This window comes from Aptenodytes patagonicus, chromosome 4 (genome assembly GCF_965638725.1).
Source record: "Aptenodytes patagonicus chromosome 4, bAptPat1.pri.cur, whole genome shotgun sequence".
Taxonomy (NCBI): Eukaryota; Metazoa; Chordata; class Aves; order Sphenisciformes; family Spheniscidae; genus Aptenodytes; species Aptenodytes patagonicus.
Genome location: NC_134952.1, coordinates 53,280,350 through 53,303,949, shown reverse-complemented (window position 1 = coordinate 53,303,949; position 23,600 = coordinate 53,280,350). Strand labels below are relative to the sequence as shown.

Genomic DNA, 23,600 nt, shown 5'->3' with positions numbered 1-23,600 from the left:
ATTACAGCTACTTGAGGTAGCTCAAGAAGCCCAGAGCAGAATGCTTTCTTTTTAAAATTGTCTAGTGCTTTAAAATTAATTTAGCAAGAGCCTAATTGCAATGGATTCCCTTAGTTTTCATCTTTTAACTTTCAAAAGAAGTATAAAAGAATGTATCTCATTTTTACACATTATAATGGCAGTGAAAGCAGAAACAAACAGAACAAGCAATTCCTCAGCTCATGGCTTCTGTACTCTACTTTCCCTTGATTAAGGTGTAATCAAGTCCGTGAATGCAAAGCAGGACAGGAAAAACTGATTATGTCCGAATTTGGTGAATCTCACCCTGACAGACTATTTATTTCAATGATGAAAGACTAAGCTTTTGAAGGGCTATTTTATTTAAACAGGAAACAGTATCAGATACTTAATAAAATTATGACCATGGTATTTTTTTCTGTGCTCGAGGATAAGGTAGCCAAGATAGCAACAATATATTTATTTCAGGTATAGTATGCAAACCAAACTTGATTTTTGATGTACCACTGTACATACCAGTCTAATAAATACTATTCTCCCTCATCAAGCACAAACTGATGAAAACAAAAATTCATTTTTCTAAATTCCTCAGTGCTCCTAGGTACAGAAACACACCCCTCAATGTAATACCCCTCTTGGGGAGTTCTGTACTACCACATTCTAAATGCAATAAAAATTCTTTTTTTTTTTTTAAGAAGAAATCCTTCTTTTCAATCATGGAATTAAGAAACGAAGACAAATAAAACCCACATGGTAAGCTATAACATAAAAACTTTTTATTTCTGTTCTGTATCTAAGCTCCATGGTTTTTTTGAGTGGATTCCAAATTTGCTTAAATGAATTCTCCAGTCCCCAATGTTTTAAAATAATCACTCTTTAAAAACTTTCACTGTGCTAATGTTTGTTTCCATAGAAACAGGACTGAAAGCAGGAGCTGCTGTTAAAAGAATTAGAATTCTCTCCCACAAATGAAAGACTTAAAAATAATAATATATTAATAAAACTATTGTCAGATTTTCTCATTTTCTCATATTTTCTCATTTTGCAAAAACAGAGCATGATCTTACATCCACTGGAGTTAATAGGACTATAACTTATGATTACAATAGAATAAGCCTAAATCGCTAAGAACATATTACTGAGTTAAAAAAACTGATCAAAAGACTATTCAGCTAAATAGATAATTTTCTAATGAATTTTTAAATTAAATTTAGCAGGTGACTTTCAGATGAGGCCATTTTTAGAAATATTACAATGAAGAATTATGGGCCAAAAATGTAAAACAATAGATACTAAGGATTATTACTATTTATATAATTTATTTCTATTACTGTTGCTTAATTTTTTGAGAGTGAATTACTTCATTAAAACCTGACTGGAAGTCTTTTACCGTTAGTCAGACACATTTCTAAACTCCAGCCAGACAGTAATTGAATCTATGGACATCACCCTGGCATAAACCTAAAGTTCTATAGGATTAAGAACCTAATTGTTTTACAGTAATTAAGAGTTTCGCATTTTTCCTCACAAAAGCAGTTCTAAGTGCACCTCTCTGCATACCTTGTAAACATTTAAACACCTCCTGTAAGAAAATTAGTAACTTCAGAAATCATAGTTTACCTCCCCCAAAACCATAACTTCAGTCAAAGTCTTGAAGAGAGAATCTATCCGGGATTGGCTTGCAGTTAGTAAGGTTCCTGAACTCACAAAAATCTTACCTGTGCAGAGTCCTACTTAGTTAAGACACTGCATTATTCAGATTCATTGCTGCACAACTATAATTTTTAAGTCTGAAATGATACACAAAGACAACTTTTCCTCCTTTGCATCAGCCCCAACCACTTCACTCTCTGGATCAGCTTCTGTTTTACTACATATATATATTACTATACAGAAGAGCAACAAAACTGTTGAAGGGTCTAAGAGCGCAAGTCTTATGAGGAGCAGCTGAGGGAACTGGAGTTGTTCAGTCTGGAGAAAAGGAGGCTCAGGGGAGACCTTATGGCTCTCTACAACTACCCAACAGGAGGTTGTAGCGAGGTGGGTGTCGGTCTCTTCTCCCAAGTAACTAGCGATAGGACAAGGGGAAACAGCCTCAAATTGCGCCAGGGGAGGTTTACATTGGATATTAGGAAAAATTTCTTCACCGAAAGGGTTATCAAGCATTGGAACAGGCTGCCCCGGCAAGTGGTTAAGTCACTATCCCTGGAGGTATTTAAGAGATGTATAGGCATGGCACTTAGGCATATGGGTTAGTGGTGGACTTGGTAGTGTTAGGTTTGTGGTTGGACTCAATGATCTTAAAGGTCTTTTCCAACTTAAATGATTCTATGATTAAGGCAGACACAGCCTTTGATAGCTCAGGTTCACATGAAGCTTGGGGATTTCCCATCTGCACAGAGATGGCCCGATGAATCAGTATTGGTCACAGTGACAGCAGCATCCAGGGTTCGGCAGGACAGCTGCCATCAAGTTTGGAAGGAATCATGCAAAGACAACATCTGAACAGCTTCAGACTTTGAGCATTCTTCCAGACCTTCCACCATTGAGGAATGAAGCAAAGCTATTGTTGCAACTCTCCTACACAAGGTATTACTGTGTACATACCTTTTTCTAGAGCTGACTGAAATTGCATATTCTGTGACACACAAAATATTTTCATCTTCAAAGGTTAATTCTTTACCTTTTCATCGCCTTATTATTTACACAGCTGTTCTCAATAATTTGCCATCCTGCTGCATGTGCCTAGTCAAATCCCTCTAGTTCTCCTGAAGCCCCCAGCCTAGTTAGGTTGACTAACCTGAATAATGTTGTCATCATAAATTTTACTATGCAAATACCTTCGTCATCATTCTGAAAGATGATATAGGTTTTTGCATCATTTCAAGCTGAAACATGTCAAACAACTGATAGCAGTCTTATTATAGACTTTGAGATCCACCACTGAAATTCGTGACCCTATGTGAGATTAAGACATTTAGCATTTTCTTAGTTAGATGTTCAGTCTGGAGAATTCATTGTATCTGGCCTAAGGTTGGGGGGAGAGTTTTGCACCCTTCTGTGAGCGTAAGACTTCCCTATAAAGCTCAAAATACACCAATTTATTTTCCTATGCTCACTATTATTATCATATATAGAAGAGAATTCTGGTAGATAAACCTTTGCAGAAAATATCATGGTTGGACAAATGTGCAGGTAGTTTTAATAAGCTTTTTTTAGGCATTATTTCAACTGAACTACTACTTCATCTCTTGACTCCATATATTTTGATAAACTCTACAAGAAAATGACCACCAGTTCTTTTTCTAAGAGGATCTATTTTTACTAGTAGGTTATCCTGCTCATTTCTAAATTCCTTTAAAATTCTGAAAAAAGACATTTTAAATCTTTTAATTTGCAACTTACACATTTACTACTACCACCTTAGGTTTTTTCTATATTAGAAAGCCACTCCCGTGAAAAAGGTTTCTTCCTTCACAATGCACCATGATTCAAGAAAACAGTATCTACCTTCCTTGTTTTCTCCCTCTGGTTGACCAAAGAAGCCATCAACTCCTTTGAAATATCTTGACAGTGGGCAAGTACTTCTTTAAGATTGTTTTATCACTTGAACTATCTACACTAGGATTTTAACTCTTGTAATTTCCATTCTAAATATTTTCTGCTGTAATTTATGCTTTAAAAAAATCACTACAGCTGATTTTAAAACTCTGAAGTGTTTATGTTTGCCCCAAGTACTTAAACTTTGCTTGTGAGATTATAACATTAAAGTGCCATTTATCAACAAACTAAGGATGTTGCTTCCTTTAATTTTGATGTTAGGTTGGTTTATTTTTAACAGACAATTCTTCATTGTATGAAATCCCCTGCCTAAAGGTTAGTTTAACCACGTTAGATTTTGGCACTTTTCTTATCATTAGATGGTATGAAATTCTTTGGATATAATACAGTTTTTTCAAGTGCCTGATCCAATTTGTTCTGTCTGTAAAGTTGATTGTCAGGTACCACATAACTATATTGATTTTTGTTGAGATTCTACTGTGTTTCAGGAACACCTATTATAGCAAGGCTCTTTCTATGATATTTCTTCTCATTGATTTCTTCTTCTTCTAAGTAGTGCTAATCAAAACTGGTAAGCATTCTTCATTCCCCAAATTACATGCAAATGATAATACGTTTTCTTAAAAAGTACTGCCCACTGTCACCCTCAATTGGCAATTACTTATAGTTTGAGGACATTTCATGTTAAACAAGGAAAATGTTTCAAATAAAGTCTTGATAAAAAGTACCATAGATAAAAAAAAACTTAAAGCTTTGTCATTTGGTGCAAGGCCTACTAGCTTAATCCAATGGTCTAATAGAGGATATAAACTTAAAACCCTGACTCTAATATGTACTTTTGCAGGAGAAAAGTGCAGTTTAAAGGAAATCTCACAATGAACGTGTATTTTTAGAATTGTGGGGTTTACTCTTCTTCATGTAATATGCAAATAAAATATTCCGGCAGTTTAAATTGCACAGTATACCAATTTCACTGGTGTATTTGTGCTTCTGCTCCATGTAATGGACAAGTGACAGGAAAAAATATGATGGCTATTCTCTCCCTAGGGCAACTGTATTGCAATTCTGCCCAAAAATCTGGAGCTGCGTTTTGTTTTGATACAACATTTTATTCAGTCATAACTGTATTTTGTAAATCTGTATTTTGCTTTTAGGTCAGCAGTACTCCAGTGAACAAAGCTGGGTCACATAGCTATCATAATGGACTTCTGATGACGTCTATATTCACTTTGGACTCCCCATTCAGTTTGTCCTCTGTCTTTGCATCTTATTTTGTTGCTAATTACAGATGATCTCATATTTACGGTCAGTTTGGATTGTGTGTTCCCTTATTTCCACTTCCATTGGTGTCTTCATTGTAAAACAGAAATGAAGTCACAACCTATTCCATTTCAAAAGGCAAGTTTTTATCTTTTGGAAAGGAGTCTTAGCTCCCATATTAGAATTTTTTTAGTTATCCTTGTACTCAGTGTCTCATAGTTTATAGCCAGAGTGTTAAAATGCCCCATTAGTAGAAACTTGTTATTTTAAAATGCTATATAAACAGCATCTTAATTTCAGCCACTCATTACTTTGCCACATTTCACCAGCAGCTTCTCTGGACCCTAGGCTACAGGAGGAAATGTCATAACGCAGCATTGGCACAGATGCCACTCAACATCTATGACATCTTTGGATGCCCAGAAGTGCATGACTTCCCAGCAACTCGCAACACCACCACCGAGCCTACCTTGCTCACTCTGGAGGTAAAACAGCCACAAGTCCCCAGTAGTCTAAAACATCTCGCATGAACTCAGGTCAAATTAATCTTGCCTCTTCTATTGTGGTGGAGTTATGGTAGGATCACTGGTAACATCAGTTGGAAGGAAACATAGCCTACCTTTGAGTTTCTATGTGACAGGACACAGCATTTGTCCAGTAGCACTCCTGCTCTGGATTCTCAGACATCCTCATTTCCCATTTTTGTATGTATAATAACGTTCAATGCTTTGCAAGGACCAGAAGAGTTACCACCAATGACTAGAAGACAAGCTTAGGAAGTTCGAGCTCTAATTTTAGCTTCCTGTTAGAACAACTTTGCCACAACATATTCATAGTTCTATATAATCTTTCCTCCCAGTGCACGTAAAAGCAGAAAATCGCTTGCTGAAATATTTTTTTCCCTTTTTTTCCTCCCAGTGTTACAGATTCTCTTATTTATGTGGTTTTTTTGCTTCACAGTTAAGCCACTGACACATTCTATATATGCAGTTGTCCTGGTTTTGTCTGGGATAGAGTTAATTTTCTTCCTAGTAGCTGGTACAGTGCTGTGTTTTGGATTTAGGTGAGAATAATGTTGATAATGCACCGATGTTTTAGTGGTTGCTAAGCAGTGCTTACACTAGTCAAGGACTTTTCAGCTTCCCGTGCTCTACCGACTGAGAAGGCTGGAGGTGCACAAGAAGCTGGGAGGGGGCACAGCCAGGACAGCTGACCCAAACTGGCCAAAGGGACATTCCATACCATGTGACATCATGCTCAGTACATAAACTGGGGGAAAGCTGGCCGGGGGGGCCGCTGCTCAGGGACTGGCTGGGCATCATTCGGCGGGTGGTGAGCAATTGCACTGTGCATCACTTGCTTTGTGTATTCTATTGTTATTAGTAGTATTTTATTTTATTTCAATTATTAAACTGTTCTTATCTCAACCCATGAGTTTTCTCACTTTTACTCTTCCGATTCTCTCCCCCATCCCACCAGGCTGGGGGGAAGTGAGCGAGCTGTGGTGCTCAGTTGCCGGCTGAGGTTAAACCATGACAGCAGTTTTAAAACCTACTTCTCCCATTTCAATGATGTTAGTTTTACCATTATTTCATCAGCTAATCATAGAGATTCTGACCACTTCTTCCAACCTATTTATCCACATCCTCCGTTTACTTCACATTTCTGCATCTTCATTTAGGTACACAAACTTTATGCTGCCCTTCTCACACCCTCCCTTATGTTCAAATCCCAGACACTTCATTAAGTCATTCACCTCAAACAGGGACTCCATACAAGGAAGGAAGCTATCAACAGTGGTACCATGCACACTTCCGATTATTTATAACTAAGCATGTTAAAGCACGTTATCATGTCGGTGCGCTTCCAAAGTCTTCACTGATTTCGTTAATCATGTAGACCAGTGGCAGGATTAACTTAAATGAAAGTAAGCTAGACAGCAATTTGAATTTTCATTTTAGCAGACTACTAAGTGTCATACATACGGGATAAAAAATAATAACTTCAGCATTGTTTTTCTGAAGGATTCAATGAGAATATTAATTCGTTCCACCATACCTTAAATCACAATAATAGGAGCACAATAATATTTCATGAACAGTGTTTCATCTTGATATTTTTTTCTCCCCTTAGATATACCCAGTAGAATAGGAACATCTTAGATAATTGCACAAAAGAAAGGACATATACAGATCATATTTTTTTGTTACTTCTGCGAGACCCACACTCAGACAAAAGCTGTATGTTTTCCTATGAATACACAGGAGCAGCACTGGTGAATTTATGCAAGCAACACATTTCAAGACTGCCAACAATGAAGCATCGTTTGAACTGCACTGTATTTTATGAATAAGCCTGTAATGTTATATTATGATGAATCTATTTGACATTCAGCGGTGTGATGCAGTGCATAGTAATTATAATAATGCAGTGCATGGCTGTAGCTTATTATATGCATATGGAAGACACCAATGTCTTTAGGATGGACATTTAACTCAAGGTAGGAGGAGAGAGACAGAAAGACTCAAGGAACGTAAGAAAGTCCTCATCTCAAAGTCTGATGGTGTTCTGAGAATCTATGTATTCAATATACACACTCACACGCGCACACTGTTAAAGCAGCAGAGAGATCATCTTGAATTAGAATGTAAGCCTTTCTCTTCTTTTTTAAGAAAAATATATAGCACATTATGTTTGTGATTTCTTGGCTTTTGGGTGGACAACAGGGAATTTTTTTTAAATGTAAAAGAAGTATTATCTATTGTCAATATTCCCAATGGATTTAAGAAAAAAAAAAAAAGGAATAAGATCCCTCTATAAAAGTTCCCTTTCCTCCCCAACTCAGGGGATGGACTTGTTCTTCAAAATAATTAGAAGAAAAATCTTATAAGAAATTCAGCTGGTCTCAGTAACATCTGCCTTACACCATATTGTTTGATTTTTCCATTTCTTAATTTTTTGAGATCCAGATTTTTTTGTTGTTTGCACAATGGAAAGATTAATTTGAAAAATAGGAAAGAAAGATTCTTTAGTTTTAACAATGCTACTTATTAATATGTTGAACACATCATCTGAGGATATTATTATTATTCCCCTCCAGACTTTGAGTCATTATGGCATTTTCTTCCCTTCTTGCAACTCTATAGTGCACAGCGCAGCCCCAATTTATGATGTGTTGAACAAAACACAACAAAGAAATAAAGAAGGGGTCAATAGAAGCTGTTAGCTACAAACACGTTACAGGCAATATACAACACCAGCGGTTGAATATTGACCTCAGGGCATTAACTCTATATCGGCATGCCATGCTACAGCACATGAACACATAGTCATCTTTACAACACAGAGCGGAATTTAAGAGACTCACATAATTGCCTGCGAGAAGGTACAGGAGCACTTCCAAATGCTGTGCCCTGTAAATAAAACACATTTTTTTTTTTTTTTGGAGCAAAGGATGTCAGATTAACAGCAGCAGCAAATGAAAAAAAGGACAAGACATGAAGAAAATGAAGGCAGTGAAACTAAATAGAGACTGTTTAGATAGAGGAGCTTGTTATTACTGAAGAACTGCAGTTCCTATTTTCAGATAAACATAAATTATAGTGGGGAATGTTCTATGAGTAATCCACCCATCAGCAGACACAATGAACCAAAAAGAGAAAAAAGAGAGAGAAAGAAAGAAGACAGAAAAAAAAAAGTATCAGCATAAGACAGGCATGCTCACGCTTGTCAGAAATTAAATCTGATGGAAAGGACAACGTACAGAGTATATATTAAAATGAATTCCTTTACAAAAGTAAGAAGGCTCAATTACACCAATGTCTTAGCTGATACTGTCACTGTTTGAAGGTAAAATACATTTCAAACAGGTAGGAAGGACAGCAAGTGCAGTACAGTTTGGTTCCTGCCACTTCCTCCTCATCTTCTCTCCAAAATTCTTTAACAAGTCCTCACTGGGTCAGTTTGATGACAGCTAATAGGAAGCAGCTTTATTAAATCCCCGATCAATATACGCAGTATGCTCCTTCAGTAGAGTGCTTCATCTTTTGTGCATTATGCCAGCAATTACCACACATCTCATACCAACTGTGCACGTGAAGAAAATATGAATCAAATGCCAAGCAAGTCATACCGGTTGGTATCTGTAGGCAAGCCTCTTCCCAATGTGATCCCCTATCCCTACTCTGTCCATCCCCCCAAAAAAACCCAAACCCAGAAAAACAAGCTAACAGAGATTAAGAGGATGACTAGGTAAAGAGAAACTCTAGTGTAAAAAAACTTGAAGAGCAGTGTTAAAACAAACTATGTTGTCTCATTCTGAATCTAGATCATGAATCAGAGCTTTGCTTTGAGTTTGTGTCCAAGACTGCATCCTCCTTCCCAATGTAAAAGGGCACACTGATCAGTTGGACTGGGTGGTCAAGGATGACTAATTACAGTAATATTCAAGATTGCACTTATTGCCTTAAAAAAAAACAAACCCCAAACACCTGAAACTTAGGAGACTTGTGTGGAGCTTGACTTCCTTTGAAATAATTTTGACTTCCACCATCTTTTTGAATTCAAGGCTGGGAACTGATTTACCAGGCATTTAGATAGTGCTAGGTGTTTTTTCTTTGAGATCATTTTCTCTTTCAGGTCTTGTAAAATTCTGTTTTCCTTTACCTAGGAAGAGTGAAGCATATATATACACATCTGGAAAGCCCCACAAAGAAACCATCTTTACACCACTGCTCCCATACCACTTTATTTAAGGAAAACCAGAATAATTAGGATTATTCATCACTTCAGATGCTGTGGCTGTGCTGCTGAACCACAGCTTGCTACGCTGTGGCCACATGCAGTGCTGGGTAGCTCTGCAGAAGCCATTTGTCTCACTATGCCCCAAGGTTGTCACTCCGAGACTAACTCTCTCCTGCAACTGTAGTAAGAGGTCACAGCCACCGCAACAAGTAGCCAAGGGGGCAAGCTGGCGTTAACTTGTGTTGGGGCAGCAAAAACCCACTAGCTGCCCTCCTTTGTTTCCAAGGTTGCATATGCTGCCAGGAAAAGGCAGTAAGCTCCCCTATTTACCAGCAAAACAGTGCAAGCAGGCAGAGTGCTCAAAGCCCTTTCCTCCAGGGCAGGCAGTGCTCTGCAAGTGCACTATCCCCCAACCCCACAGTTATTTGTGGAGTTATTTCAGTACTGCCAAAGTCCACCCTTAGCTCCAGCTAACTTCTCGAAGTCCACCTTTAGTTCCAGCTAACTTCTCAAAGTAACCAATGGACAAGTTGGTCTGGGTAGCAAATCTAGTTGTACATTTGGCACTTAAACTAGTTCTTCAGTAACTACTGAGGCTTTACCAATTATTTCCAGTGCTTCCTGGAAATACAGTTATTTGAAATACTAAGAATATACGTATTCATCTAAGGCAAAGCAAGAAGTATTGAAGAATAGACATTGCACAAGAGCAGTACCAGAGCCTCCCCATTCTGCCAACTATATGCTATTCTGCTTTACTTAGAGGCAGCTTTTAGTAAAGCTAAGGTACGCAGTGATACCTTATATTAAGGTACCTCCTAAAACTAAGTTTTCAATTCATCATTTAAAGACATTGAAATGATTTGTGAAACCATATATAAAAACAAAAAGCACAAATATTGGCCTGACAATGGTTAGCTGGCTGCTTGCTTATTTAGCCAAAAGTACTTTTTTTCTATGCTTTGAGTATGTAGCATCTACATTTTTTCCCCTCATGAAGCAAAAAAACCATTTAAACAGCCTCAACTTACACAACGAAAGAACTGGGAATTTAATTATTCATTGTTAGTTACTATTATCACTACTGACACCAATTAAGTAATGTATTTCTAATGACATAATACTCCTTTGAAAAGCAAGATGCCAATGAATTTGACTGCATTACTTTTTCATGTTTCTGATTTCCAGAGTGAATGGCCTTCCGGGGGGAAAAGGATATATGTCTATCTTTTAACCAGGCCTTCCTTTCCTTTTTTCCCCTCATACTCCAGAAATAAATGTTATCCTTTGGTATCATCTGGCACAATGATAAGGAGCATTTTTCAAAACTAAGCCAAGTTTCAGGCATTGTCTGTGGAAAATCCAGGCTCTGCTGGAACTCCTAGTAGTTCCACAGTTTTAATCACATGTAGCTTTTTTTTCTGTCCTCTCTGTGTGGTGTAACACTTAATCCTAAAGGTGTCTAGGCCTCCATGACAGCTTCAGTGGTAATACCGTATTAAGTTTTCAAAGTGCCCTGCGATTCCTAGAAATGTAGAGCCTTACACAGGGATAAAATAACGCTATTAATAATGTACAGGCATTGTAGATGACTAATTACCTTGTAGTTGCTAAGTTAATGATTTATAAAAGTTAGCACACTCATCTGAAGCTTGTAAATGGCTAACCCTTCCCTACCTTTTTGCTGCGTAATTTTAACTAAGAGATCACTTACAGAATAGTATCTCTCAAAATATTGCTCTTAGTATACAGCAAAGTTTGAATTTGGATTTGTCTTTAAATACTGTCGGAGGCATTAGGCTCACCATAGGACACTGATGTATGTTAAGCATTTCCATACATTTTAAATGTATGTAACTAATTTTCATTTAAAATGCTCTGAAGTTCTTTTAGAGGGTACATAAAACATGCTAACGATGGCATTTTCTAAACGTTTATTATGTAAATGCACAGAACTTAGGTGCAGATTCAGCATCTTGGGATCACTGTGCAAACATATTTTTTTTGGTTGATCACTCTGCCTATACCAGCTCAATGTCACTTAATTTTTTAATGCTAAAATCCCAGCAAGTCCATGCTGTCACTGATGAGAAGCAGGAAAAAAGTTTTCACAATGATTGTGTTTTTTACCTTTTCCTTTTCAACTCCAGTTTGACTTAAGATACATAAATAAATCTCTCTGCTAATTCATTTCATGGAATAAATTTTAAAAATTATATTATTGATATTACTACATACATTATGCTTCCAAAAAATACCAAAATAGTCTAATGAGCGCAGTAGGTTACATTTCCTCATCAGCCAATTGATGTGCCAGTGTAAGGAAGCCGAAAAAAAAGTTGCTGTTTGTGATCAGAGACCTTTCTGGAGGAAAGGTCTAAAAATGGACAGCCCCTACATTTCACCTTTGAATACACAGGTGAGGAGAAAACAGCCATCAGTACCTGAAAAGTCAGAGCTCAGCAGCCGAGAAAGAATCGATCAAGATCGAGAAGCCTCTAAAAGTGAAGTTGTCAGGATACCTCATTTATAACTCCTGCCGTATTCAATGGACCGATGAGGGAAATACAGTTTTTAGGGCTGCTTTGCACATGAACACAGTATGACAAGAAAATGCACCTGCTCGGGTCTTGATTCCTGCCTACTTCTTGCCTCTTGTGGCACAAAAAAAACAAGTATTGAGATTTCAGTCCAAAGTGCTTGCTGGCCCGCTTGTCTTGGGAGGGCCAGAGCTCATCCTCTAGGATTGAGCTGCTAAACCAGTCAGCATCTTCTATCTGTAGATGCAAGACACATTCACACACTTTTTGGAATTTAAAAAAAAAAAAAAAAAAAAAAAAAAAAAAAAGGCCTAAAAAGTCTGTGCAAAGAGGTCTGTGCAACCATATTAATTTATTTAATATTACCATAGCATCAGATGCTGGACTAAGCACTAATCAGCTAGTTAACTCACGCTTAGGATAGATACCCTAGGAGGTATGTTCCCTTTGAAAGCAGGGCAACAACTAATTTTTCTATATGTTCCTGCGCCATGCAATTCAGTGCTACAGTCCCTGTTCCTCACGAGGAAAAAATAAGAGAGAGGCTTTTATTTTATCTTTTCTGCCTCCATATAACATATCCTTAGCATCCCCTCATTGTTAATGCAGGAATGTTTGATTACCCAAGACATCCCTAATGTGAACGTGGATTTTATGCACCAGACAAGCAGATACACTGTTGTTCTGTTTACATTCCTTCAGTCAGTCATTTATAATTTCTTTTCACTTAGCTTTCAGAAATGCAATCAGAACATTGCAAAACTCAAGTTCTTTTTGAAAACACTATCAATTTTTAACCTTGTCAAGGTGAGAGTATGACACAGTTTCTGTCAGAAGTCACAGTTAAGTATTCACTGGAAGCTCCAATGAACTCAGCCAGGGAATCTTGCATTTAGTTCCCACAGTTATTTTATTTTTCACATCCTCACATTGAACAAAATCAGTTACTGTCAATTTTTTAAAGTAATGACCATAAACACCAGCCAGCCTAAATATTTGTGACTGTAGCTATTCTGGGACAACAGCAGCAAGGAAGTCCGAATGAAAACAGTTCATAATGCAACCTGTTCAATGAAGCAAAACATCCAAGTATGTATTAGTTTGCGGTTCAAACGAAGCCTTTCAGCAAAAATACTTTAGCAATTGCATACATTTCCTACATCTCTCTGAACTCTAAAGTTATGAGTTCATCTGCTGTTAACTGTATACAGTGACTGAAGTCCTCCGGGTTCACCTTGAGCAACTTGGAAGTCTGAATACTGCAATATATGAAATGATGAAATCAATTCAGTTGAACTGAATACCCCCTCTGCAGCATAACTACACAAATATTGCTGTTCTTTTTGTGTCCCTTTCTATGAGGAATCTCCAAAGATGTGTATTGACACAGACCAATCAATGCCAGAAGAAAATAAAAGAGAGCTCACTACCCATCAAAAGAATGTTTTTCCAATAAATGTTCTTTTCTCTTAGAGCACAAAACCTACCTATTACATGGTTAAAAAGGCACTGATTAAAAAACCAAAAACAAAACTCCAAAACCAACCCCACCTAGCCCCAGATTATGATTTTTAAAGAAGCTACTCATGGTAGGCAATTTTCCCTAGACAAAGTGCATAATTCTTTGACATAAGCTTTGGAACTGAACGTATACCTTTTTATTACCATAGAAATGAGACTGATACCTCAGAATATTTCAGAGCACCACTAAGAATAAAAAGCACAGTCTTAGTTATTACCGCATAAGAAACGTTCAACCGATCTCACAAGAGTTCTGAACGATAATTCCTTGTCAATACACAATGGCATAATACCACTGACGCATAAGATTGCCCAGAGACTTGCTGGATCATGACCACATTCTCCTGTAAGGGCAGAATGAATTACTTTCATGAACAGAGCAAATATTAAAATGGGAAACCGTGCTCTAATACAATAGCTTTCACTTGCATCACACAGTACTTCACTGGTTGAGTATAACAATGAAATGATGCAGAGAGTAGCATGCCGCTACTGCGTTCAGTAAAGGCTGACTTAGATGTACTACTTTCTCAATGCAATTTCACTCTTAAATGGTTCTAAAAAAAAAAATATTTAATTCAATATAATGACATTAGCATGTCTCCAGATATCATGGTGCCACCATATTCTAAAACATGCAGACTTTTACCAAAGTTTATGTCCTTTCTCCAAAGTTTCAGTTTTGGTGCAAGAAACTTACTCATTAATACCTTCTTGATCACTGGATTTCACTGTGCACACTCAACCATCCTGAGCACAAACACCTCAAAAGCCCTTGCACAACTGAAGACCTATCTAGCTCTCCAGTATCTCCTCCTTACTTAATATGATCCATGGCCCCCTTGACATAAGTATTGCCTCTTCCAACTGCATTTAGAAAGCAGGTTGTAACAGCTGATTTTAGCATGTGAGTCCCTGCTCAACTCTTCACCTTGGTACTAATGTCCCACCACTAATTCTTCCATAAATGCCTGAGATGCCGGCTGTAGGTTTCTTCATTTCAGGCCATGGAAATTCACTCATTTTAAGATTTTTATCGTTTTGATGAAAAACCCTGCTCTTTGTCAAACCACCTATTTTTGTGTGAGCTGGTTCAATGGGACTATGTTTGTTAGGATAGCTCTGCCCTGTTTTCTATCTGAAATTCATATACTGCCTTTTAGCCTTTGCTCCATTTCTCATTTTAAAAACTTCCCATTTAAAATTTTAAATTGCTAAGACCATTTCTACTTACGTAGAATTCATCCATCCTTCAGGCTCATTTTGACAAGTTGAAGAAATGATCATTTGAATACAGAGAGGAGGAGAGTGTGATACTTTGGAAGAATAATCATCCGCATAAATATAAATGAAAAATTGTAGTCAAAGTAGTAGTATTAAAGAGGAGGACCAGGGCTTTAAAGCAAAACTCAAGCAGAACAGGAATTTTTATTCCTTTTGGAAAGATGGGATTAGAAAATGCTAAAAAAACCCCAAGCAAACAAAAACGCCACTACTTTTCACAAGCAATTGTTTACAACTTAATCTCTTTTATAGCATTATCCAACTTTAACAGCCAACATTCAGTCTTTACAATCCCTCTGATGAAAAACTGCTTATCATTTGTGTCTTTTTCCTTTATTAGATTTCAGATTGCAATGTGTTTTACCTTAAACAAAGAAAGAAGAAAAAATATTTTTTGTTCCTATGGTGGCCTGAAATACTGCAAAACCTTCATACAATTCCAAAATATTTAAAGCTATGTGCAATTGAAGATGATAGCACAACAATCACACATATTTATTTTCTTTTTTTAAAGCTATGCCAGGCATGAACAAAATTACTAAAAGAAAATAGACTCAAGAGCAAATGCGGTTCCATAGTCTATAGTTACATTAATATAAATATGTTCCTTCTCCAAATATCTTCCAAACTGAAGTTATAGCTCAATAAGGAAGACATATTTCCATCTTAAAGTTATCAGTAAATATTTTACTAGCAGTCTCTTGGCACATTTTCAACTCTGAATCAACATTTACATGCACTTTTCAGCAATCTGCTTCCACATATAAGTGAAAGATCCTAAAATACACTTTCACACCACAGTTTGGATTGCTATCTCATAAGGCCAAACTATACATATTATGTTACATCTAGATACAGTCAGACAAGGCAGTAACAGTCTTTCTGGGTACCTACAGTCCCTTATGTGATAGCAATAGGATAATTGTTTCAAATGGATAATCCAACTAATGTTTCTGTATAGCTAGCTTGCATTTGTTAATTGGATGCTTCCTCGCAGCTATTTTACTAGCAACAACAATCTGCTCAAATTGCTTCGGTAGAAATTTCTTATAAATTGTGATTTCTTGCATGCTTCAACATCTGCTGAAATACTGTTCTTCCATTTAAAAAAAAAATTTGTAAACATAATAAAAAACCCCACGAAATAGGAAAATATTAACTCATTTGCAGACATCTCATTCACACTAGAGATGTTGTTACGTCACTTTCTTAATCACTTTATGACCTGTCCGATTCTTTATCCTTTCAGGGGACTTGACTTAAGAGAATTTGAATTTAGCTATCCCTGCCTTCAAGCTTGTACAAGTTGTTTTAAAGCCACCCTGCTTTGCTCACTGAAATCTCTCATTAACTTGGTCTTACAGGCCTCTTAGGCGCTCTTGCCTACGACATCTTTCATTTAGAGCATATTAACTGTTCAGTAAAAGTGTTTCTATTTTAGGGCTGTGCATTGGAAATCCAGACGGAAACTGCTGGGCAGCCTCAGTACTTAGTCAACTTCCACCGCTTCTCTCGTTCTCATCAGCCCCCTGTTCCTGCCAAGAGCCACCCTTCTGCTGAGAGTCTGATCCAGGCTGATACCATGTATTTAGGTCCACTTACTTGCACTAATTTTTCTACGAATGGCCACTTTTTGTCTGCTTGTAGCTGGTTCATAACTATAATATCCAGTTCTGCAAAGTGATTGTTCAGCCATTGTTTGGCACACATAAAAGATCCCATTAAAAACAACCACCAAAAAAAGGAATTCATTGCATTACATAGCAAGTCAATTTGGCATATATATTAAGGACAATTAGAAGACTTCTATGCAATAAATTGTCACATACATTAGACAGTGTGTCCCAGACAAATAAAAGAAGCACCATTTAAGTTTTATTAATGTCAGAAAAACACTTTTTTTGCTGGTATTACATTTAGTACAGGACTGTGGATGGCTTAAAGAGCAACGGGTACCTCGCCGCCTCTCAGAGTGCGTTAACTTTCCAAGTGGGGTGGATGCCATTTCTGATGTGAACCATTTGGCTGGAAGCAACCCCTGTGGGTGAATCTGGTATTGTTCAGGAATACACATAGTGATTCTGAGACATGCCTACACAGGGGTTTTTTGAAGACTGGGCTTATTTATTCCTAAGTTACTCTCTGCTTCAACCATAGGAAAACTTCTTCATTAGATTCAAAGTGAGCCAAAAAGGCAAATGATTCTGTTTGTGAAGTTGATTCTTTTTGCTTCCCAGTTTTAGCTGCTGTTGCTTCTGTCTATGCAAGTCTCTGTCTTCATATATATATATGCAAAGTGTGTTCAGAACATACAAGTAACACTTCAAAAAATACATACAGTGTAGATGTATGCACATCCTATTGACTGATTATCACAGAATCAGCACCATTCTGTTTGGAAGAGACCTAGAACTCAGCTGGTCACCTAGTTCCCCCTCCTGCTCAAAGCGAGGTGTCAACAATGACTTCTGACTTAATCACCCCTAAATTAAAAATTCAATATAGAGAAGGGCAGAGATTATATCTAGATCAAATATAACACTGCAGTAAATGTTTGTATAAATTTAAACTGAATGCCTAGGGATTCACATTCCAATTTTAGAGTCAGAACCTAATGCTGGAGCACACGCTTACTGCTACCTTTCCAGCTCATATTTCCACTAGAGCTCATTTATTTCTAAAAACCCTCCTCCCTGTGCTTTCATAAAAAACAGTATTAATGCTAAAAAGAAATATATGCCAATGAACAATGAATGTGTGAAATCTGGACTCTTCTCCCTGTTGCAAACTGCAAATCTATTCACATGCTTAGAAAGCGCAGACCTGCAACATTTGCTTTGCCACATTAAATAAATACTTCCACAGTTCTGTATACTACTTCCTGTAATGGTCTCTGTTTGAAATATCCCAGCAAGACAAACTCATTTTCTTGTTTTTAAGGGATGAATATGAAGTTGGTACAAATCACCATGAACACGATTACCACTGCAGGTTTTGATGTGATTATATTACAGGTCTGACCAAAAGTCACTAGAAATCTTTCACATCCCAAAGTAATTTCTTCTTGTGTAAGCTCAAAAAACAGTATGGAGCTCTCTCTATATATTAATTGTCCACACAAAGTCAGGCACTCTCAGTCCTCAAGCTGTATGAGAAGATTTTTAAAAGTTCTTGTTTAATTGAGCTAGTTTTAATTTTATCTGCCACAAATAACATGAGTAGATAACATGAATAACATAACACAAATAACTAGTAGAATTTTTACGTGACTTTTTGCTTAATTAAACTAACTTGATGGCTCAATCAGCAAAATGAGGATTATAGTTGAAAAATACATGTCTATAAAAAAGAAATCACATGATTATACACAAGAAAAAGGTGACTTGACTGTCAAGGGAAAAAAGGAATGGTTATTAGAAGATCTAGTTTTCATCAAGAAAAATCTCAGTCAGTATGAAAGCAATTGCCATCGGATCAATGCTTGATGGCCCTCGCTAAACTGTGTTAGTACTCCTGGACCTAACTGGTAAATGCTCACATTATAACAAAACACTACCACAAGGGGGTGGGGATGGGGGAGGCAGGGAGGGGAAAACATTATTGTCCTTGCTCAATAGAAAAATCAAAAATTGATTGGACACAAGCTCTCCTCTTATGCCCCAGAGCTGAAGCAAACCATTATTTGAGAAAAGATTTTGCTGCTGAGTTCCATGTTAATTTGTATCACCTTCAAAACAGAAGACTTTTTTTTTTTTTCAGACTGTTGATTCAGCTTTGCTTCAAAACCAAATTAAAATATAAATAAAACACATACCATACAAGAAAAGGGACGTGACTCTGGACGCATCTCATTTTGATTTTTATTTTACAGGCATTGTGACAAGCTCTCAGAATTTAATTTCAAACTGCCTGGTAGCAAATGTCTTAATTTCTCAGCTCCTGAAGACAGTTACATTTCCTGTCTATTCTTCTCCCTTCAAAAGAAAATCTTTCTTTTTTGTTTTCAAAATAGGTAGATAAGAACGTCTTGGAAGTTGAACCTTACAAATAATAATGAAAAAAAAAACCCCATCAGGCAAATTAAAACCACAAAAATTTTTTATGATTCCCACATCTAAACCACAGCCTGATTGATGTGTTTATGGTTTGATCCACTTCTTTCAGTATCTGAGCTTCTGAATTGATACAATGAAGTATGATTCTTTATTGAACCGATGGTCAGTCATGGAAGTTTGCTATTAGATTTAGCTTTGCTAACTGTTTCTTGTCTTTGTTTTCATGTAGTTATATGTATATATATATATATATAAATAAAAGTTAATTTGACCTATGCCCACCTGAGCAATATAGTATTTCACCTTTTCTGGCATGTAATACAGGCTACCCATCATCTCTTTACAGAAGCCTTTTAGCATAGTGTTTCAATAGCATCTTAGCTGTTCAAGGAGTTTATTGAAAAAAAACCAATACAACCTTATACATGGCTGCAGAGAATTACTCTGTTACTAATCTGTGTGGTGCTATTACTACCTGAATATTTCTGTTGCTACTTGATTTTGTACTTTCTTCACTGGTGAGGACTGGCACACCTTCCAGAAACACTCTCTCTATTCCATTTAGTCCTGTCCCTTCCTCAAAATTCATCTAGAAATAATCAGTTGAACACTATTTTTTCCAACCTCTTATACCAAAGTGCTTTCAAAACAAGTGAACGCCTTGTAACTACACAAAACATTCTGAATGCAGCTCAGTCCCTTGCCTTTGTTCCTTATCAGATGCCCTGACAACTTGTTAATGCATATTTCCCTAAGAATACAATGCTGCATGCCTCACACAAAGGCTTTGTTATGCCACATGCTCTAAGTTGGCTCCAAACATTTCTTCCTTCCCACACTCTGCAACTGAACTAATATTTTTATGCAGTCCCAATATGGAAAAGTCTTTTTACCACTTGATGCATTAAAATTCCTTACTATAATTAGATTTACTAGTAGTGCATATGCCATAATAAATTCCAACTTTTTACTGAATGGACAGTAGGCTACGAGGAAAAAAAATAGGTATCTATTTTACTAAGTAGCTTCATCAATGAGGCACAAAACAAGAGAAAACTAGAGGTGGGAGGGGTGGGGGGAAAAAAAGAGGAAACAGAAGAAATGGAGAAACCTAGGTAGAAAGTTGATGGACTAAATATTTACTTCTCTCATTAGAATCAATAACAACGCCAAAGTCAAGATGATCTCAGCTACAGCAGATGGCTGATGCTAGGAGCTGCGTGGAAATTACTTCTAATAAACACATAAATAAAAATGTGACATTTCTACTTTGAACTCCAAACTGCTGAAGGCATTTTGGGTTTAGGTTTGGGGATCTTTGAAGTTCTCATTTGATTACAGCTGATTCACAGCAACATCTAACACAGCTTTGTGCAGCTGGACATACATTCAAGCTGTGTCTAGTCTTCTAACTGAAACTTCGTAACTTCCCAAATCACGGATCTAGCTCTACTACAAAACAGACGAGATTAGATATGAAAAAAGAGTAACTATTGGAAAGGAGGTTATGAGAACCAGTAGAATTCAAACCTGTATGACAAGGCAAAATATTACAAGGAGTCTTTTGGTGAGGGAAGTGTTAGACAGACACATACATACATACATATGGGATTTGATACCGTACCAAAGTTTTCAGAAGTACCACAAAAATGATAGCAACATCTGTTTGTTTTCTGTATCACCGGCGAGAGTCATGGTGACTTTTCCTTATTATTCTGGGGTTGTTTTTTTTTCTTTTTTACACAGCCTTGAGGCTATGTTCCTGTCAAAGAAAGGAAACCAGCTATTAAGAACTAATGATGACAGACAAAACTGTCATAGAGTGATAGCTGTAAAGATAATGACAAACATGGGTTTTCAAAGTGTTTCCCCTCTCCCTTTATAGAACGTCTACTATAGTAAGAAGGAAGCATGAAGTATACATGCAGCAGCTTGTCTGGGGGTTGAGGGCACATTTTTTCTGTCTCCCAATTTCACAAACATTTAAATTGACATTTAAAGGGAAATCAAAGGAAAAAAAACCCTCCTTTAATTTTGAACACGCTCTATGCATTAAAACTCAAAAGTTTCTCACAACAGTACCAATGGGGTATTTGTCTTCCCACCAAAGAACTTGTATACTCTTGACAAGTGCTCAGAGGTACATCTCATTAAAACAAGAGTTTAACTATTGTAAACAAAGAAACAAAAAATTATAACTGCAAAAGCTATTTTAAAAGCTGCCAAGGCGTGACTAATAATAACTAATGTCGCATTTAGAAATCAAATCCAAGGTGTGACTAATAATAACTAATGTCACATTTAGAAACCAAATCCTCATTTACAGATCATCCACTGCCCAAATGATACACCTCCAAATAGAGATCCCACCTTCCTAGAATTGTTTTTTTTTGAAGTGAAAGCCATATGATTAAGATGATTTATTTTGCTACCCACTAAGAATCATACTTGAGAATGAAAAATTATTAGCAATTTTATGGCATGCAGCACTTCAGTATTTTGACACACATAATTAGCTTGCAGTGAAAAGAGGCACAGCTCTAAATGTACTTTGAGTAACTTAAAATCTTTGTGAACACACAAGAGTGAAAGTTCTCGATGTGGCTTATGTACCCAAGCCTACAAAACTGGACTATTCTTTTTCTCCAGTAGAATATACAGTGCACACTCACACTGCCACTGTGCCTTCCTCAGTCAGACATATAGCAGGGAAATATTTCACACTATCCTTCCTTTGAGAAGCTCTTCAACTTATTTTTCAGAAACTCGAAAAGACTGTAACAGAGAAAAGACAGAGGATGGATGGTGAAGAGGTAACACCAGTCAAGGAACCACAGTTACTCTTAAACAACCCTTCTCTCTCCTTCACATGGTACCTACAAGTCACAGAAGGAATGGCAGATGGGAAGGCCATCTAAAATGTAGAGGAGGGGGGAGCAAGGAGATTTGAAACTGCTAACCTCCAGAACTTCAAAATCTTCATAAAATCCAGGTCAAGTAGAGAAGGAAAAAAAAAAAAAAAAAAGAAGAAGAAGAAGAATTTTGCATAGCAAGCTCTACCTTTCAAAGCTCAAGAAGGGAATAAGGTGCCTAAAGTATAAAAATCCTCCAGTTTGCAGCATGTCAGTGGAGCTCCATCCTACTGTGAAGCAGACACAAAGGAAAACCTAAATTGCCCAGAAAATAAATGTTACATTGTAAATGGAGGTAACTTCAATGACCCAAGCCCCAGCAAATATTCACTGCGGGAACCAAAGGAAAAAGCACAAGACACGTCAAGGAAAGACAAGTTCAAAGGTTTTGGAGATCAGCAAAGAAACACATCACCCACCCAAATATAAGCAACAATGTACTCGCAATTGGAGAGGAGATCAAGCCGGCTGCAAAGCAGTCTGAAAGGGAAAAGCACATGAGTTTCTTGACCCAGCAGCAACCGATACAGTCAAAATAGAAATGAAGAATGAGAATTGAAGGACTGTAGCTCAGAATTTCCCCAATCTCCTGTTTTCTTATGCTTTACTAACACAGATGAGGCCACCAAGGTCTTGCTTGTGCTCCCAGAGAGAACTTGGTTTGTGTCCAGGGCCACAGAGGTGGAAGGTTAATGTACTGACTTCACAGCACCGGCTCACCATTTCCACACAAACCTTCACATGTCTCATTTGAATAGCTTTGTGCCTAGCTGAGCTAGTGCTAGTTAAAATGTGCCAAAACCAATTAGTGAATAAAGATGCTGCTATAGCAACGGCATCTAATTTTCCAATTAGTAATAATTGCTGAAACACCTGCCATAAAACATAGATACATTTGGATTGGGGGTCTCTGAAACAAACTTTGCTTTAAAGTTTTTTTTTTAATTGACCTTTATCACGATAATGAAAGAGAAGGAAGTGCCAGTTCTCTTTTTCCTGCTATCAAATGTAACACAAATAGACAAAGTATTATTTATTTTTAAGGGAGTCCAAAGAATGTGTCCTAAAGTGTTAAACTAATTAACTATGCTGTGCTTAGAGATTCCCAGGCAAGAAAATTCCAGATGGCAGTCAGTTACAAATGAAGAAGAGTGCAATGAATGCAATATTGAAATACCACCTGTAAGATGCAAATGCTTTGATTCGCAGAGGAAAAGGCAAAGCGTATAGTAGTGCTATGGTAAACGATAGTGGGATCAGGCAAGATATAAACGACCTTATTCACCCTAGTGTTCTGAACTCTGAACATATATTTTTTACATGTAATTTTGAGTATATCTGTACTGTCCAGTTCCAGTCACAAATGGAAGTGAGACTCACATTTGCTCTGTGTTGCACCTAGAATGTTTTTAGCACCCTTTGATAACAGCCATTATCCAGCCACACGTTGGAAGTATCTGAAGTCAGTAAGCTGACGCTTATTTTCACTCTTGGATGGCAGCAGTGGATGAGAGTGTAAATTCCCATGGTCTTCACGTACTTAAATTTTCTGCATTTCAAACATTTACCCTTGCTACTCACCCACGTAGCAGGGATTATATAGCTTTCCAGCACTTCTCAAAGATTATTTTGAAAAATACCTTGTTTTCCCCACTTTTTTATATGATCCATCTGATTACATAGACTTCTCTGTGATCGCCCCCCCT

The 23,600-nt window shown here is 37.1% G+C and overlaps 1 protein-coding gene across 6 annotated transcripts in view; it reads right to left on the bottom strand.

Annotated features, from left to right (window-relative positions):
* Positions 1-23,600, bottom strand: part of CCSER1 (coiled-coil serine rich protein 1) — a 755,676-nt gene that overhangs the window by 140,345 nt on the left and 591,731 nt on the right. For 5 of the 6 annotated variants that reach the window (XM_076336760.1, XM_076336758.1, XM_076336763.1 and 2 more), the window contains one exon: positions 8,207-8,252. The exons of the other annotated variant lie outside the window; for it this stretch is intronic. In XM_076336760.1, the coding sequence (XP_076192875.1) occupies positions 8,207-8,252 (46 nt within the window). The remainder of the gene's footprint in view (positions 1-8,206; positions 8,253-23,600) is intronic. 6 annotated transcript variants of the gene reach the window in all.